The sequence below is a fragment of the Fistularia commersonii genome, chromosome 12, assembly GCF_037954325.1.
Source record: "Fistularia commersonii isolate RoL2024-O1a breed Wild chromosome 12, RoL_Fcom_v1.0, whole genome shotgun sequence".
Lineage (NCBI taxonomy): Eukaryota > Metazoa > Chordata > Actinopteri > Syngnathiformes > Fistulariidae > Fistularia > Fistularia commersonii.
The window spans coordinates 4,070,574-4,084,440 of record NC_141295.1 but is presented as its reverse complement, the minus strand read 5'-3'; the positions used below and the strand labels follow the sequence as shown (position 1 = coordinate 4,084,440).

At 48.3% G+C, this 13,867-nt stretch overlaps 1 protein-coding gene across 1 annotated transcript in view; it reads right to left on the bottom strand.

Annotated features, from left to right (window-relative positions):
- LOC147228197 (voltage-dependent T-type calcium channel subunit alpha-1I-like) overlaps positions 1 to 4,238 on the bottom strand; it is a 50,601-nt gene extending 46,363 nt beyond the window's left edge. Inside the window, exons 1-2 of the mRNA XM_086156451.1 lie at positions 4,132 to 4,238; positions 1,905 to 2,038 (exon numbers count right to left, since the gene is read on the bottom strand). Coding sequence (XP_086012577.1) covers positions 1,905 to 2,038; positions 4,132 to 4,224 — 227 coding nt within the window. The 5' untranslated portion in view covers positions 4,225 to 4,238. The remainder of the gene's footprint in view (positions 1 to 1,904; positions 2,039 to 4,131) is intronic.
- Between the last annotated feature and the right edge of the window lie 9,629 nt (positions 4,239 to 13,867).

Sequence of the window (13,867 nt, the reverse complement as noted above, 5' to 3'; positions counted from 1 at the left end):
TCTGGAAATGTTTTTTTTTTTGAAGAAAATAAAAGGAATCTGCAAATATTAAACAAATATTTGGGGGAAAAAAAAAACAGTAAAAATCAAGAAAAAAAGTTTGAAAAAAATTTAAACATGAACCAAAAATAAGGAGGACTTGGAAAAACAGTAAAAAGAAAAAAAAAAAATCCAGAAAAATATAAACACTTGAATTGAAAATTAGGAGAATTGGTAAAAACAGTAAAAAAAAAAAAAAAAAAAAAAAAAAAGGTACAAAGTGTCAGGGGTTCTATGTGATCAAAGACTATCGGCCAGAATAAAAGAAAAGGTGTACAAGACAGTGGTGAGACCAGCGATGATGTTTGGACTAGAAACTGTTACAATGACAAAAAGACAGCAGGCAGAACTAGAGGTTGCAGAGATGAAGATGTTGAGGTTCTCTTTGGGAGTGACCAGGATGGAGAGGATCAGGAATGAGTCTATCAGAGGAACAGCACATGTTAGATGTTTTGGAGAGAAGGTCAGAGAAGCCAGACTGAGATGGTTTGGTCATGTACAGAGGAGGGATAGTGAATATATTGGTAGACGGATGCTGGAATTGGAGCTGCCAGGCAAGAGGTCTGGAGGAAGACCAAAGAGAAGATTTATGGACGTAGTGAGAGAAGATATGAAGGTAGTTGGTGTGAGAGAGGAGGATCCAGAGAATAGGGTTGGATGGAGAAAGCTGACTCGCTGTGGCGACACCTGAAGGGAAAAGCCGAAAGAAGAAGAAGAAGAGGTAAAAACAGTAAAAAAACAAGATTTTTTTTTTCAGAAAAAATAAAAACAAACTGAAAATTAAGAGAATTAGAAAAAAATAAAATAAAAAAAGATGCAAAATCTGGCAATATTTACTGTAAAAAAAAAAAATCACAAAAATAAGAAAAACAAATGATTACAACTGAAAAATATATACAAATCTAGAAGAAATATAAAAAACACAAAGAAAAAAAACTGAGAATGAAGAATTTCAAAAGCAGAAGAAAATCTACAATATAAAAATAGGAAGATAAAAAAATATATAAAAAAAATAACTGCAAATAATTCAAAAAAGAAAGAAAAATCTGTAAATGTAATTTTTAATTAAAAATTAAAAATAATTAAGACGGTTCGCACATTCCAGCCAGCACGTGCGCGAAATACGAGAACACACACACACACACACACACACACACACACACTGTGTGAGCTGTGACCGTCTGAAGAGGAGGAAGCAGATGGCCACGAGCAGCTGCTCCGCTTTAAATCGTCACGCAGCAAAATACCACCTTTACTTACTTTACTTTAATATTTTACTACTACTAGTACTAGTAGGAGTACTAGTATTACTCCTACTAGTTCTACCACTAAAGCGATTATCATAATAATGATGATTCGGATTTTTTGTTTGTTTTTACGATGCAAAGCTGAAATGCTGAAAATGCTGACAATGAAACGTGTTATGGATGTTCAGCATTTGCAATTTCATTACTTAAGAGGTGACACACACACACACACACACACACACACACACACACACACACACACTGTCGGAATATGAAATATGACGATTCGGCTGCTGCAAAACAAAAGGCGAATCCTGGCCCGACAACTTGGATTCCATCCCATAATACGTCATTTCCACGCCGCGGAGACCCGTTAAGCGGCCGCTCGCAGCTCATTGGTCCACACACCTGCCCGTCAAACGGAGCGTGACCTTCAGCCTGACCTTCACGGGCGGCGTGCGGTCCTCGGACGTTCCCCCTCGCTAATCGGAAATGCAAACAAAAATGGCCGCCGCGGTGCCGCTACCTGGAACGCGCCGGAACGTCCCAAAGCGTCACCACGGAAACGGGCCGCCTCGCCGCCGCCGTGCCGTGAACGGGGAAAACGGAGGTCCTCACCCCGCCATCACGATGAAGAAGTCCAGCCGGTTCCACGTGTCGCCGAGGTAACAGCGGCGGCCGAAGATCCCCAGGGCGACCATCTTCACCACCATCTCCATGGCGAAGAAGATGTAGATGAAGGCGTCGAAGGCCTGGGGGGCGGAGTCAGAGAGCGATGGTTAAGGGGCGGATCAGAGGGGGGCGGAGTCAGAAGATGGACAGAATGTTAAGGGGCGGAGTCAGAGAGGGACAGTAAGGGGCGGAGTCAGAGGGGGCGGAGCCAGAAGATGGCCAGTATGTTAGGGGGCGGAGTCAGAGGGGGCGGAGTCAGAAGATGGACAGAATGTTAAGGGGCGGAGTCAGAGAGGGGCGGTTAGGGGCGGGGTCAGAAGATGGCAAGAGTCATAGTGGGGGGCAGAGTCATAGGAAAACGGTCAAGGGGCGGAGTCAGGAGAACATCAGGGGGCGGAGTCAGAGAGGGATGGTTAAGGGGCGGATCAGAGGGGGGCGGAGTCAGAAGATGGCCAGACAGTGAGGGGGCGGAGTCAGAAGAAAAAAGGTCAGGAGCGGAGTCGGGGGGGGGCAGTTAGGGGCGGGGTCAGAGGAAACAGGTCAGGCGGTGGAGTCAGTGAGGGATGGTTAAGGGGCGGAGTCAGAGGGGGCAGAGTCAGAAGATGGCCAGTATGTTAGGGGGCGGAGTCAGAGTAAAAAGGTCAAGGGCGGAGCCAGAGACGGATGTTAAGGGGCGGAGTCAGAGGGGGCGGAGTCAGAAGATGGACAGAATGTTAAGGAGCGGAGTCAGAGAGGGACAGTTAGGGGCGGAGCCAGAAGATGGCCAGAGTCATAGTGGGGGGCAGAGTCATTGGAAGAGGGTCAAGGGGCGGAGTCAGAGGGGTGGAGTCTGTAGATGGCCAGAATGTTAGGGGACGGCGTCAGAGGAAAAAGGTCAAGGGGCGGAGTCAGAGAGGGTTGATGAGGGGCGGAGTCAGAAATTGGACAGCATATTGGGGGCGGAGTCAGAGGAAAAAGGTCAGGGGCGGAGTCACAGAGGCACGTATAGGGGCGGAGTCAGGAGAAAATCAGAGGGCGGAGTCATAGAGGGACGGTTCAGGGGCGGAGTCAGATGATAAAGGTCAGGGGGCGGACTCAGAGAAGGATGGCTAGTGGGCGGAGTCAGAAGATGGCCAGAATGTTAAGGGGCGGAGTCAGAGGAGAACAGTTTGGGGGCGGGATCAAAGGAAAATTAGGGGGCGGAGTCAGAGCGAGAAGGTCAGGAGATGACAATCAATCAATCTAGGCTGCAAGTCCAATGTGCTGCGTAGCGTCGGCGTTGGGGGCGGAGCTAAGCCCTGTTGTGAGCGAGGCGATGGGCGGCGCTTCACAGGGACGGGTCATCTGCGAGTGCAGTGACCCGGACGACACATCGAACACTCCTGCTCTTCCCGTCGGCACGGCGACGAGGCCTCGGCGCCATTTAAACCGGCAAATCCAGCGGCCGGGTTCTCTGAGAGTGGCGAATTGATTGCAGCGCCGCAGCCTGAATGGAGCCCGTGGATGTTTGCAGGAGAAATTCTATTAGGTCCAACCCCCCTCGGAGTATGATCAATCTGTGTGTGTGTGTGTGTGTGTGTGTGTGTGAGCGCGGGTAAATAAATAACACGGCATACGTGCAAACGCCGACGCATTCATATGCTGCACCCACTCACACCACCTCTGACACTAGCAGGTTGTCTGTTTTGTGTGTGTGTGTGTGTGTGTGTGTGTGTGTGTGTGTGTGTGTGGAGGACAGGGGGTGTGACAGGAGGCGGGAAAGGCGAGGCGGGTTTCGGTGACGCTTCCCTTCTGGCACCATGACTTCATTTTGACATTTTGTCAAAATAACATCACAAAGGGAAAGCTAACGGGATGCTAATTGCTATTAAACACAAGCAGCAAAGCGACGACGTTGATGTGGTTACGGCTTCCAGGATGACATCACATCTCTTTATCTACTTCCTGTCCAGCATTTCTTGGCAACTGTTATTGTTATTTTTATTATTATTATTGTTATTAGTCTCCGCCCCTTCCCATCGGCTAGCGGAGTGCTCCGCTAGCCATCGCTAATATGCTAACTCCTCTGAAGCAGCTTCACAAAACTTGAGATTGGGGCAAAGGGGGGATGAGCTGGCCCATCTCTTTACTTCAGATGTGTGTGTGTGTGTGTGTGTGTGTGTGTGTGTGTGTGTGTGTGTGTGTGTGTGTGTACCTTGAGGATCTGGCAGCGGTCTGAGGAGCAGTCGATGTTCTCGCAGGGTTGGTACATTCCAAGGGTCAAGCAGTTCAGCAGGATGACCATCATGCTGACGCGCTCGAACCAGGTGGGGACAGCGAGTGGGTTAAGGAGAACACACACACACACACACACACACACACACACACACACACACACACACCATGCACGACACGTGCAGGGCAACACCAAGCAATTGTGATGGTGATGGTGAACAGATTATAATCCCGACATGCTTCACCTTGCAGAGGCCAGTGTGGATAAAGATAGACTGTGAGTGGGTGCGCGCACACACACACACGCACACACACACACACATGAGACCTGGAACACGTGTAAACGCCCACTCATTGGCACACACACACACGTGTACATACAGGAAAACTACGGTTAGCTTCTCCGCCCACATTTGTCCAGGTAAATCAGCTGAGCAAGACGTCACAAACACTAGCTTTCACCTATGACTGGTTAGCATTAGCAATCCATTGGTTAGCATTCTATGGTTTAGCATTGTATTGCCATAAATTGTTTTGCGTTGCACTGTACAGATCAGCATTGTATGAATCGGACTATACTGGTTAGCATTGTACTGATTTGCATTACATTAGTTAGCACTGTATTGAGTAGCTTTGAATTGCTAAGCAGTGTGCTGAATAGCACTGTATTGTTTGGCATTGTTTTGTTAGCATTGCATTTATAGGAATTGTATTGCTATGCATTGTTTTGACAAGCTTTGAATTGTTTAGCATTGTAGGCTTTGCACTGAATGGATTGGCATTGTATTTGTTAGCATTGTATTAGTTCTGTATTGAACTGATTAGCATTGCATTGTGTTTGTTAGTATTGCGCTGATTTCCACTGTATGAGTTAACATTGTATTAATTTGTACTGTATGGGTTAGCTTTGTGTTGACTAGTATTGTATTACTTTGTAAACTGTATGGGTTAGCGTTGGATTGTTTAGCATTGTGATAATTTGTAAACTGTATGGGTTAGCATTGTATTGATTAGCATTGTATTGATTTGTATTGCATGGGTTAGCATTGTATTGATTAACATTGTATTAATTTGTAAACTGTATGGGTTAGCATTGTATTGATTAGCATTGTATAAATTTGTAAACTGTATGGGTTAGCATTGTATTGATTAGCATTGTATTAATTTGTAAACTGTATGGGTTAGCATTGTATTGATTAGCATTGTATAAATTTGTAAACTGTATGGGTTAGCGTTGGATTGATTAGCATTTCAATCAGTCACATTTTGCTTTCAGTTTCTTTTGTCTTTTTACGCTTCATAAAAGACATTAAATCATTAATCCTTTAGTTAATTGACTTTTAATTCCTTATTTGTCCCAGTTAGCGAAGCGGTGCTATTTTTAAACCTTGCCACGGTTCCTCGGGTTCCTGAGATTCTGCGTTTCCCGCCATCAAACGCGTTTCAGCCACCTCAGCGTTTTCCTCCCCCGAGGCGAGGCCTTCCTAATGAGGATGATGAGACTCCTCCCCCCATCCCCTCCCCTCCAGGCGGCGTCCCTGAACGCACCGCGGCCCGATCCGGACAGGAAACAGAAAAGCGGCGGCGTGTAAATCTGCGGCTCAGCGCTTTTTATTTTCATTTTACGGTCGGAGTAGCGATGATAGCCTGTGGGCGATTGCTGGCAGGGCTATCGGGTCGGCGGCGGCCCTGACGGCGTGCAACCGCCCGTCTCTTCACCTCTTGAAAGTCAATTAGCGCGGGATGCCTCCACCTTCCGCCGCTGCCCTGCAGCCGCCGCGAGCGCTAATCGCATTCGCGTTGGTCGGTAACCAACAAGCAAACAAAACAAAAACACTTTTAGCGCCTCTCCGTCGACTGCGGGCTCAGGAACGCAGTCCTGGGAACGGCGGTTTGTCAAGTTAAGCCCCGCCTCCTGAGGTTGACAGGCAGCATCAGCTTCCTGCTACAGGAAGTCAAGACAAACGGCCCCGTCTCCATGGTAACCAACAACGGCTCCCGCTGCACCGTAAGCTATTCTACAGAACCCGTGTGGTGTCTGAGACGTTGACAGGAAGTAGCTGCTCGCCACGGGCCGGCGGACACGACCCAACCAAGCCGGCGCCGCCGGTCAGCACGGGTCAGAGACCTGAGGTCGCCACGGCAACGAAAGAGCGAACCGTAAATATGATTGGGCGGCAGCTGGAGACACTGTCATCTGGTCCAAAGCGGCACCAGTTTGAGGTTTGGTTGAAAAAAAAAATATAACAACTGAACCTCTTAGAGGGCACTTCCTGTCAAAAAATGAAGCCAAAAGCAGTGACGGCGGCCATGTTTGCCCAAACAGGAAGTTGCTCTTTGACGCCATCCATCAAAAAGTAATCAAATTGATTGATAATTGAAAAAAAAACAAAAAAAACTTTTGTCTCCATCTTCCTCTTTTTCTTCATCCCTGCCAGGTTCTTTCTCTTTCTTGAAATTTTCATCTTGTGTGTGTATGTGTGTGTGTGTGTGTGTGTGTGTGTGTGTGATAGGAGTAAATGTCACGGGATATCGCAGTCTCGCTTCACGGCCTCTCGTATCAGCTGCTCTTTTCCATAACCTGTCAGGTCAGGGGTGTGTGCGCGCATTCACATATGCACACACACACACATGCACACCGGCGTGCACACAACACACACAAAACACACACACACACCTGGAAAACAACAGTCAATCATCAGTACCAATGAATCCATCGCTAACGCTAACGACCTGGTGTTTTTCCATCCTACCCCTTCCAGTGCAATCAAACCCGAGTCCCGGTCGAACCCCCGACCCCCCAAAAACGGTGGTTGCCGGGGGTTACGAGGTGAGACGATGGAAACAACATTGTCTTTGGAGGGGGAGGATGCTTGGGAAGAAATTTTTTGGGTAAAAAAGTAAATAATAAAGATTCAACTTCACCCCTCAAGGTGAAAAAAAAAAAAAAAAATACAATGAAAAATAATTTAAGATATTTTCAAAAATATATATCTATATAAATAAAATAGAATAAAATATGATTTACCACTTACAACCCATCACAGAGCCAAATTAAACAAAAAAGGGTATTAAAATGAATATATATACTGTTTGTGGGTCTTAAAAAATGCGTTTCCCAAATCTCTGGCACAACATAGTTGAATAATAATGATAATAATAAGATAATGATAATAATAATAATAATACTAAAAACTTTTTTGTGACGGAGTGGCCTTGGGTGACCCCCCCCAGAGGAAAAAAATGGTATATATAGATATATAGATATATATATTATATAAATATATGAATCAATCACGGGACTCCTTGAGAGACAGGCATGGCCCTGTTGCCGTGGCAACCGGCACTCGGGGGGGTTGAAAAGGAAAGTCTCGGTATCAGGAGGCTTGTAGACGAACCATATGTTCGTGCCGCGTTCGGGTTCCAGAGCTTTCCTCGCGGAAACGAGGCGCCGCACCGACCCGGGAAAAAATGGCGCCCAACAATCACATCTGTGGCGGCGGCGTGCGCAACCCTGAGAGGTCATGGATGTTTGGCGTCCTCGCCGAGACGCGTGATTGGCCGGGATCGTGAGGGGTCGGGTTCACCGGTGCGCTACGGATGTTTCCGGGATCATTATTTCCCGGCTGGGACGAACCGGGCGCATCAATATTCATGTCATTAACCTGTGCGCGCACCTGTGTGTGTGCTTGCGTGTGTGTGTGTGTGTGTGTGTGTGTCATCTTTGGTGACAAGTGAAGGTGGAACAAGATGTTTCCTAAATTGAGACAATGATCCGAGGCCGGCGAGACACTAGTAAACAAACAAGCGCTCATCCTTGGCAAGCGCAAATCGCTGTCGCCGTGGCAACGGCACAGCGAGACAGCCCGAGTTGCCGATGGCGACCGCCGGTCCGTAGGCCTGCAGCGCATTAACCTGCAGTACCACCTGCGGCCACCGGGGGCAGCACTAGAAACAACATCGGTGCTAACTTCAACTTGCAAAGAAAAGACTGTTTGAAACAATGCGCTCACACACACACACACACACACACACACACACACGCATGCACGAATCCAGTTGGGGGTTCGGACCCCCCCCCCCCCCCCCGCCTCGGATACATCTCCATGACGACGTACCCGGGGGAGGCTAAAGGCGAGGGGATGAAAGGGCCGGCGGTCCAGACGGAAAGGAATAAAAGACGCGTGGACCGCCCTCACGTGCGCTGACCCGCTGGGCTCATTATGGGATGTCAGGTTTCTGCAGAGGCCCGGGTCGCTGCGCTCGCCAGCTCTCCGCGGGGTTCGGTCTGTTACTGTGGCAGCTCGCCAGTCGGCGGCGAGCTGATGCTAACGAGTATTGGCAGCTAGCAGCGGGGCGACAGGCGGCTGGGGGGGCAATTCCAGGTACGCTAAGGCGCCATTTTACCTTCCATGATTGGCGGCTCAAACTGGACCGGCCAATGGCTGCTCGATGATTGAACAGCAGGGGGCGGAGCCTGAGTCACAGTCGTGGTGCGTTTAATGACCTCCGGGAATAACTCAGACATGTTCGTATTCATTTTGGTTAATAAAAATTTATATTGGTGAAAAGTATAAGATTATATTTATACACTTCAGATTTTATTTTATTTATTTTTTACAAAGCTGGTCTTGTCCTTGTGTGTTTTGCTAATTAAAAAAAAAAAAGTGTTGAAATTGTAATTGTTAATATACTCTATGAGGAGGCATTCAGGTGAGGCTGGGAAAAAACTATGTCTGTGCAGTTTTTATTTTTTATTTTTTTTTACTCCAAACCTGAAATCGAACGTGCCGTTTCCGCAAAACATCAAATGCTGATTTAGTGCATCGACTGGGATTATATTTAATTTTATCTAGTTTACTTTAATCTTATTTAATGGATTTTCACTAGTAGGGTTGACAGCTGAGATAAAGGATATAAAGATTATATAAAAAAAAATAAAAATAAATAAATATATGTAGTAAATGAGAAAATACAATAAAAAAATACAAATACAGAAAATACAAATAAAAAATTCAAAAAAATAGAATAAAATAAGGTGATGAATCTTCCCGTGCCCCCCTCCCTCGGCACTTACGATGAGGAACGGCCAAAAATAACTATTGATCTGAAAGGCGAACTATTGATCGCTCCTCTCAAAGCGGCGAGGCTCCGAGGTGAGAACGCGCTAATGCTGTCGACACGCGCAAAAACGAAACGACGGCGTGGATTACGACGGGTTCAGGAACCGCAAACGCGCCGCCGGGTGAAACTTTCAAGGTGAAAGTCCAGGGAGACGGGATCTCATCTCCGTCACCTGCTCAGATTTCACTCAGATTTCACTCTTGTTTTCCCTTAAATTCACCTTAATCGAGAGCTAATCTGGATTAGCGACGCTTGCCGCATCCGCTACATCAGATCAGGACCAGAATGTCTGTTAAACACACGGCAGGCGACAGGCTAAGGGCTAACAGCTGGAAGCTAAGGGCTAATAGCTAAAGGCTAAGTGCTAAAGGCTAATTATTAGATGAACAGGCGGGGCTTTGACGCTCCACCAGCATGATAATCTATTTCGGTTTTATTCCGACGTGTTTCGGCGACATAATCCCAAATTATGTAACAATTTCTCCTTTATGCGGATTTGAGGCCAAATCCTTACTAATTATCATATCATTTCTAATAAAAATCCTCCTCAAAAAGCTCCTAGAAACACATGAAATTTGCAAACGTAATCCTGAAAGATTAAACTACTAAATGAATAAGTGAGGAATGACATTGTTTTGCCTGGAAGTCAGAACTTACAAGGAGAGAAACAGCAGGCAGCCTGTTATCACAGTTATCACTATATTATTATTGTGTTATTAGAGTTATTACTGTGTTATTACTGTGTTATTAGAGTTATTACTGTGTTATTACTGTGTTATTAGAGTTATTACTGTGTTATTACTATGTAATAAGCCCAAGCATTACAGTTGCGCCCAAAGCTTTTGGTTTGGCTTCACGCAGCAGCGGTTCTCCCTCCTTCCCTCTCCCACTCTGTCGCTCCAGAATAGACATTTAATAACAGCAGCGTTGGGCTTCAATGGCCGCCACACACACACGTAAACAAACACACTCACTCACAGCGTTCCTCGACACTCGCGGATGCCTGAGCATTGAGAGGTGTGTGAGACGCACACACACACACACACACACACACACATACAGGGCAGGGGTTTCCTCTGGGCAGAGGTAAAAAAAATAAATAAAATAAAAATGACGAAGGGCTTAATCCCATTAAATTATTAATCCAGATTTACTGAAGCTAACAGCCGCCGCCAAACATCCTAGCGCACGTCGGACGGGCCTCTTCGGAAAGATCTCGAGCGGTTCCTGAATGCAGCATTCTCCACTCTGACAGGTCAGCACACGATATTAGCATAATAATTAAGGGCTACATTAGCATGATGATTAATACAGGCATTAGCATAAGCGCTACGCCGGGGGGGAAAGCAGCTTAAGAAACGCTAATTACGCCCAAAAGACAAAAGCCAGGAAGATGAGATGTCTTATTTTGATGTTTTGACGGGGGGGGGGGGGGCTCAACGGGGGAGATGATCTGTCACTCATCCCCCCCCCGCCCCGCTTTTCAAATGGTAGAACCCGACTCGAGTCGACGCCGATTAGAATGAAGACGTCCGTAAACACATCACTTCCCCTGACGGGGTGACAAGTGAACGCATCCCCGAGGTCTCATTGAGCGTTTTCAGGAAATCAGATCGATGGATTTGATTGGATGGAGGCGGGGCGTTGAGGGGAATCCCGGGAAGTGGATCAGGATCTCGTTTGGGGTGATTGACGGGCCGTCTCGCAGATCGCGCCCTCGAAACTCTGATTTTTTCGCTTCATCCGACCCGTTTCTGGTGCCGCAAAAAAAAAATGAAGAGGTCAGTAAACGCCTCGTCCCGCCTGACTGATGGCCGCCCGGCGCCGTGACATAAATCTCCATCTATTGCTGCTAGCCGATGAAATGCGCCCCGACTTTTCGGTGAAATATGTCCGCCGCCGTTAGTCCGTCACGGATCGGATCCGTGGATTCGGAAGGAGCTGCCGCGCCTGAGCAGGTGAGATAAGGATCGCCGTCGGCTCCCGATTCGCCCGGCGTGACACCGAGATACGCATCGGAGCGCTCCGACATCAACGGGCGCCGCGTTCCACCCCGCGGCTGACGGGAAGGTACGGGTTTCCGTGCAGACACCGGTCTACCGCGCCCAAGATGAGCCGCGAAATCGGTTTTGTCACCGTTTGCTGACGACTTGCTGGTGCTACGTCATACAGTTACCGTGGTTACCGAAGTTTGCCGTCGTACCCTCGCTGGGGGGAACCTTCTGAGAGGAGGAGGGAGCTTCAAGAGGAAGGCGAGGAGGGGAAAGAGAATCAGAGGGTGCTCATTGCAGGGGGGAGATTAATGGCATACAAGTCCTGCACCGCCGGATCATCGGACACGACGCCGGGCTCTCCATCCGTACAAACTGTTTAAATACTTCTTAATTGGCTTGTCCTTTGCCCTGAAAGTACTTCATGCTCCTGCAGAAGTACTCCTACCTGGGACGTCCGGCTGCTGATTGGTCTGAACTCCCGGCCGCGAAAATAACACCTCCTCCGGGGCATTTTCCACTTTGAAAAAGGAGGCGCTACGATGCTAATTGCCAGCGCGGGGCCGACTCCGGCGCCGGAGGCTCATGATCTTGGAAGGCGGGGTTACACTCCACGGAGGCTGAAGTCCAGGAAAGGCTGGAAACGGAGAGACAAAAGCAAGGAACTTCTGGCAACTCACAAAAGGCTACATTGTGTTAGCATGACGTGCTAACAGCTGCCTCTCGAAACAGCTCTCAAAACTTGTCACGTGGGGATCCGCAGACGAAACAGCAGGCGACCATTAGGTTTTTTTTTTTCAAGATGGCCAAACGCCACTAGGTTTGGAGCCACAACCAATCAGAATCCTTCGAAATAAAACCCCCACCGTGTCATTTTCGGGTTCTCGCGTGGAGCCGTCAATGCTCTCATTCAGTTTGGCTAACGTGACGTCGCCTTCTGCCGCGAACAGATTAGCGTCCAAAATTAGCACAAAATTAGCAAAAGAAAAGAAATCTCAAGGGATTTGGCAGGAAGAGGTTCGAACCAAAATAATCGATAAAACACGTTTGATTAGCGCGCAGCCTGCCGCTCTTATTTTTACCCGACACACACACACACTCGCACACACACACACACACACACACACATATCTGCTTTCTGGGAGAGTTCAGCCTGCCGTGATGCACAAGGGGTAATTTCACCCAAAAGCTGTTCTCACAGGGAGAGCAAGGTCAACACTACGAGCTATGTCGCAGGGCTAGCGGCTCAATGCTAGGCTAACTTCCTACAGCATCTCAGGGCTCAGAGGAGCCGACACGCGAGCGCTGCCGACATTAGCAACCGTAGCGTAAGCGTGTGAATGACGGGGTGAATGGTCATATATGACATGTATGCAGCCGTATGCAGCCCTGTGATTGGTCCAGGGCGAACCCCGCCTCTCGGCCAATCACAGCGTGTATCGTCTCACGCCGATGAATGAGCGAGCGAATGAATAAACCTATTAAACGACAAAATGCGAACGAGAGGGTGAACGCTTGAATGTCTCCAGAGGGTCGGAACACAATGATTGGTCGCATTTTTGTTTTCAAATACTTTCTTTAGATTTAGGAGGCGTTCGCTTTCGCTTCCCGGGCGTTTCTACGGCAACGGTGCGATAAATCCGCCTCCCGCCGCCCCGCATCCGTCGGAGAAACCGCCGCGACCCGAGAAGACGGATGGCGCCGGGGTTTCTGCCCGTCAGAGCGAGCGTTTAAATCAGCGGCCTCTTATTATCCGTCGGCCAAGGAGCAGATAAACAATTTCACCTGCTCTTGTGCACGCCCGACGGACACACACACACACACACACACACACACACACACACCTACTCTAAACTTTCAGCCTCCTGACCCTGCAGGTTCACGGAGCCGCGACGGCGTCGGGCTTCAATCCCGACAGGCCAGATGGCTCGTTCCATAGTACCATCCGGGGGGGGGCAGGAACTGGACCGGCGACGGGACGAACCATCTGTGAGTCACCAGCGGAAACGGGGAAAAAAAAAAAAAGACATAAAAAAAAAAAAAAAAGAGGCGCCTTCCTCGCTGACGCTCGAAGAAATCCCATCCCATTCAACTAGCGAGCGTTAGCCCGATTGGCTGGAGCAAGTGTTTCCGTGGAAACAGACGAACCCCCTCACCCCAAGGACTCGTGCACTACAACGCGGCGGCCCGTTCATCGAAGATCATTGACCTCGGTCGCGCCATCAAAACCAGGATCTCCTGGGACCCCAAGAAGAACTCCTGGGAACCATCGGGAGCATCAACCAGGCTTTTGGTGTGACTTCTTAGTTTCCGTACACCGGGGTTTTGGGACTGACGTTCTAAAACTACAACTGGACTCTTGGCAAGATGGCGTCCAGATGGGAGTCGTCCCCGGAACTCTTGTAAGAACATGGAATCAGAGCAAGGAAGCCATGTAGCTCTTAAATTTTCGGCAATGTGTCCAGTGGGAGTTGCCCCTGGAACTCAGGGGAGAGACGGAGCAAAAAAGCCGAGTAGCTCCAAACCCTCGAGAAAAGGCGAGGTGTTCAGGGACGGTGGTAAAGTTGGACAGCATCGAGGACCTCCTAAGGGTTCTCAAAT